Here is a 5402-nt window from a genome sequence, read left to right on the forward strand (position 1 = left end):
AAGCTGCTTTAACAAGTAATAAGAAAGCATACTTCTTTTGGGACTAATCTTTTAGCTGCTTTCAAAAGCAACTTTTTAATACAAAAATATTCAGGTCAAAAAATTGTATTAAAAAGTTATTTCAAAAAATAATAAGCAAAAATTAAATTTTATTCCTCTTAATATTTGATTTCTTAATTGATTACAAAAATGCTTAAAATTTGTATTCTCATTTTTTAACAATATAATAATTTATTTGTTTTTTAATTAAAAACCCCTAACTTATAATTTGAAATTGCCCTAATACTTTTAACTCAAGGCATCAAATCTATCCTCTAAATATGTTATACATTTCATAATACAATTCTTTTGTTTTTATTAATAATTTATACCTAATTGTACAAAACAAAGCCTAAACACACCATTGATCCTATCAAGAGCCTTCACTATAGCATGACCTAATAAAATCATTTTGATTTTACTTGAGCTTATTTTGCAAACAACCAAATCCACAAAAAAAAAAAAACAACCCCTTGTTTTAAATAAGTTCAAGATAAATATAATAAACAAAAAATCAATCAATATTTATCTTACATTCATCACAAAATAAACATAATAATACTCTTGATCAAAATTTTGATCAATATATGCAAAACCAAATGTTTTTTTTTTCAAATTAAATGAAGAAAATGTTCATTCTAATTTCCACTCATCATTTCTTGCATTGCAAATGTCACATGTCCTGAACAATGTAAATATTACAGCAATCAATCAAAGAGAGAGAAATCTTTTCTTAAATATATACTTTAGAATTCGTTTGGAATAACTTTTTTGCTACTCTATAAAACTACTTTTTAGTACAAAAATTTCTAATTCAAGAAATTTTTGTACTAAAATATCGTTTTAGAAAGCAACAAAAAAATTATCACAAATGAAGTCTTAGTCAATGGATGCTCATTTCTTAAATAAATGGCGTTTCTAGTTTCTACAACTAAGAAAGGTGATATTTTGCCTTTTAACATAATCACCCGCAAATTAAAAAAAAAAAAACTTTCTACCACTATGATCATTGCCTGATGTTCTTCATTCCAACGCAGTCACTGCAAGCACTTGGAAGCAATTCAAATTAGGAGGAAACCAGACTACTCCCTTCTCAAACTGGCGGTTCAAATCCATCAAAATATTACCACAGCTATATTATTGCTTCAGCTTGTTGTTTTTACTGCTCGATCAGCAATGATTGAAATATTACCGTTAGCAGAATCTGCTTGAAATGAATTAACACTGGCATGTTCATCTTCAAATTTGATTCTTTTCTGTTTTCTTCTTTTTGCTATTCTCTGATTTACCTAGTTAGTAAATGAATGTACAAACAAGCCATGACCGATAAGAGAAGAAGCTATCGACTGCAGGGAGCTGATTTTGGACTTGTCGGAGTCCGATGAATAACAAAATGATCAACTATCCTAACAGAGTTAATAGGATCGACGGAAGAAGCAGCTTTCCATTTGCTGGGGAATCTCCTCAAGTAGCTCAGCTGGAGTGGTTGTTTTGGCTCTGCATCCCAGTCTGGATCTAGCTTCCACTCCTTTGGCACCTGGAAAAAAAAATTTCAGAGCAAATGAAATCTATACACAAGTGAAAAGGTTCCGTTAGGACTGTCAAATTCGATCAAAGCAAATGTCGATGAAAACAAATAAAAAAAAGTAGATTCGATGGAGTTCAATGCTTAGGGGTTTCTCATCTATTTTTGATATACATGTAATAAAAATAGTTGCTTGAAAGACTAGTTTGTAATCAGTCATTATTGCTTGAAGCACACTGAAACATTAAATTGAGGCCAACAATCATACAAGAGACTCGCATTTTCTCCAATTACCATGTTAATAGGTGGAATTACTCATGCCAATCAAGCAATCTACTTGGTGTAGTTGGGCTGGATTCCACCATTTTTTTTCAAAACTACTCCGAAGATGGCGGAGTCAATCAAAACCGCTTAAAGTGAGTTGGGATGGGGCAATTGGAGACTATCCATATTCACTTACTACAATGCCATGAATGCAAAAACCTACGCTTGAAGGAAAATCTTTAACTAGCAAATAGGTCTACCATTTGCACCAGCGATCTTATCAACTTTCATAGAAATGAGCAAGAAACTTTCATAGCAGGGGTTATCATTTGAATTTGAGCAACTAGAAAGTTGGCCCGGATCCAAAATTCTCTGCGACCGGAAATAGTTTAAAAAGAAGAAAAGATAGTTTGATTAGAACACTGCATTCATTATCGAAACAAATAACAATATTTCATTCTTTCATCAACTAGCAAAATAGCAATACCTTACCACAAACATCTGTTGGGCTTGCGAGGCTTACTATTTTAAGGTACAAAACAAAACCCAAGGAGAAATTCTCAGGTTGGGCTAGGAATTTACTCGAAGGCCGGAGATGTAAAATATTTGAACAGTTTCTGGCTTAGATAAAGCACTAGCCAAAATCAACAAGCAAACTACTAAGTCAATCTCCGCTTTGATCAAATTTGAATTGAGCCAAAGCTAAATGAAATTGTAGTAGTTTGAGATCAGAGGAAAATGTTTACATATGTAATGTATGAATGCATGCATAAATATAATCATGAGAAATTATTTTTGCATTTAAGCTTTTATGACTATATATATACTTATCTAGATGAATGGATGCTACTTAGATGTAGAGATGCTTGTATGGATGTTGTAATTCATCCAAAAAGACTAACAATCAAATCAATTTTTGGCTTAAATCCTCATGAATATAGATTGGGTCGAGCAATTCTACAATTGGCATGACTTTGGCCAAGATCAAATCAAATGACTTGGAACAAATCTCAAACGGAGGTTGGATTGGTTCAAGATAGGATCGTTAACAACCCTACTTTAATGATTAAATACTAATGCTGCTTCAACAAAACAGAGATCTATTAAACAACACCCAACATAAAACACACACACACGTAAATATATTAAAATAGAAACTATAATTAGGTTATCCAAAGGAAAAAAAAAAAAAGAATGATCTTACCTTATCCACTGCAAGGGTGAAGACTTCTAAGTCGCCATTTTTAGTTAAATGGAAACGGGTAAAAGCTTTGTAGTTAGCAATGCGAAGTGATGAGAAGGCTTCATCAAAGTGAATGTGGAACCAATTGATACAGATGTACAGATAACATCCAAAGATCAGTGATACAACAGGAGTTGATAATACCCAGAAATAAAGGAAAGTTGAAGCATAATAGATAACAGATGCTCCTCTGGAAAGGTACTGTATTCCCTTCTTACAGATGGTTTTTCTTGTAACAGCCATAACCTGTTAAGGAAATCATTCAAGAATAAAGCAAAGAAAAACAATAAAGGATTGCATGCCAACAATGTAAAGTAAACACTACCTCTGGTATGTCAAATGCAGACATCAGGTACTTTATGCATGCAGGGTAGAGTCCAAATGTCCACTTTTCCATGCGAGCTCGTAGTCCAGTTGGATCTGGAAAGTGCTCACTTTCCATGGACCGATACCAATCATAAAGTGTGTGGTAACCTGAGAAAACATTGTTTTCACATTACTTCTAACAATTCAATTTACATCTCTCATATGTGAACAACAGCGGAGTTTAGTATTCTGGTCAATGGACAATAGGTTAACAACAAAACATAAAACAATGAGCCAGATTTCTAGAATATTGCATGGATCAGGGCAACTGCAGTTGCCCTAGACGAATGATGAGATATATTAGAAACCACGTTTAAAATTACGCAATAAGAGGTAAGGCTCAGCTTTTTTGGAATATTTTGCCTTAAGGGATACACTTCATGCAAGCATTGACGAGGCGAATGCCTCACCAATGCTAAGGTGTGCCTCGACACAACTAATAAGGCCCGTATGCCCCTAATTTTAGAAGTTTTGGTGATTTAAAAAAATTAGTTTACAAATAAAATATATTCTCCAAGCCCCGTATCATTATTTTACTCCATCTAAACCTAAATTGACCTCTTTATTCCTCTCCCCAAGAACCCAAATGCACGCACGTTCATCCTTCCCAACCACCCAACCGTCACTCCTGTGCTATGCCACCACATTGTTTTGCCCAACCTTGCCCCTACATTGCCTCTCATTTTCTTGCCGGTAACCCAATTTTCATTTTTTTTCTTTTTTAAACTTTCACCTTTTTTGCTTTCTTTATTTAAGGTTTTTTTTTCCTACTTATTTGCATCTTGTGATATCTTTTTTCAGTGAAATTTTCTAAAATGGTTAGAGTTCCGAGAAAAGCTCGAAAAGAAATAGAAAAGATCCGGCATAAAAGTATAGTGTGCATGTGCAAATTAGAGGTAGTGAAAAAGCATACATCCATTTGAAGTACAACTATTATGATAACGTGATTAAAGGTGATGTAACCTGTTAAAACGAGAATTCGAGAGGGAAAAGCTTGTCTTTTTTCATTACAATCTTCCCTATTTATAGATCTATACAAGATATTATAATGAGGAAATAATAAATTGCAGATTTAATATATAAATAAGAAAATAAAATCTTTCCTAAATTCGTTCCTCATTATGGCATGATCCATGAGAGTATCCCACGGATTGATCTTTGTGTCCGTCGGATCCTTTGCACTAGGAACGGCTGGATTTCAACACTCCCCCTCAAGCTGGGAAATATGGATCCGTCATTCCCAGCTTGTCAATCATACGGAGAAAGACAGGACTGTCCAATCATTTAGTAAGGAAATCAGCAAGTTGATCCTTTGATGATACATGGTCAACACTTACTAGATCACTGTCTAGTTTTTCTTTAATGAAATGTCGATCCACTTCTATGTGCTTGATCCTGTCATGCTGGACTGGATTTATGGGCTATGCTGATTGCTGATTTGTTGTCACAATGTAACTTCATGGGCTCATCCCACTTAACCTTCAGATCTTCTAGGATTATTTTGATCCACAGTAGCTCACATATTCCCAAGGCCATAGCTCGATATTCTGCTTCTGCACTAGATCTTGCCACCACATTCTGTTTCTTGCTTCTCCATGTAACTAGGTTACCTCCAAGAAATGTGCAATACCCAGAGGTAGATCTTCTATCAACCGGTGATCCTGCGTAGTCAGCATCCGTGTATACTTCTAGGGTCATTCCACCATCTCTCTTAAAGAGAATTCCTTTTCCTAGTCTTCCTTTAAGGTAGTGCAATATCCTGTCTACCGCTTGCATGCGAATCTGCTTTGGATTCTGCATAAACTGACTGACCATGCTTACAGCAAATGCTATGTCTGGTCTAGTATGGGAGAGGTAGATCAATTTCCCTACAAGTCTCTGGTAGGCCCCTTTATCTACATCTGGATCTTCTTTAGCTTCTCCCAGTTTAAGATTAGGTTCTACTGGTGTTGGTGCTGGTTTACA

At 34.7% G+C, this 5402-nt stretch overlaps 1 protein-coding gene across 2 annotated transcripts in view; it reads right to left on the reverse strand.

Moving 5' to 3' along the window:
- Positions 1–660: 660 nt before the first annotated feature.
- Positions 661–5402, reverse strand: part of LOC110115957 — a 28640-nt gene continuing 23898 nt past the window's right edge. For both annotated transcript variants that reach the window (XM_020849374.2, XM_028694913.1), the window contains exons 14-16: positions 3397–3545; positions 3033–3317; positions 661–1576 (exon numbers count right to left, since the gene is read on the reverse strand). In XM_020849374.2, the coding sequence (XP_020705033.1) occupies positions 1379–1576; positions 3033–3317; positions 3397–3545 (632 nt within the window). In that variant the 3' untranslated portion in view covers positions 661–1378. The remainder of the gene's footprint in view (positions 1577–3032; positions 3318–3396; positions 3546–5402) is intronic.

This window comes from Dendrobium catenatum, unplaced genomic scaffold (genome assembly GCF_001605985.2).
Source record: "Dendrobium catenatum unplaced genomic scaffold, ASM160598v2 fragScaff_scaffold_594, whole genome shotgun sequence".
In the NCBI taxonomy this organism is placed as follows: domain Eukaryota; kingdom Viridiplantae; phylum Streptophyta; class Magnoliopsida; order Asparagales; family Orchidaceae; genus Dendrobium; species Dendrobium catenatum.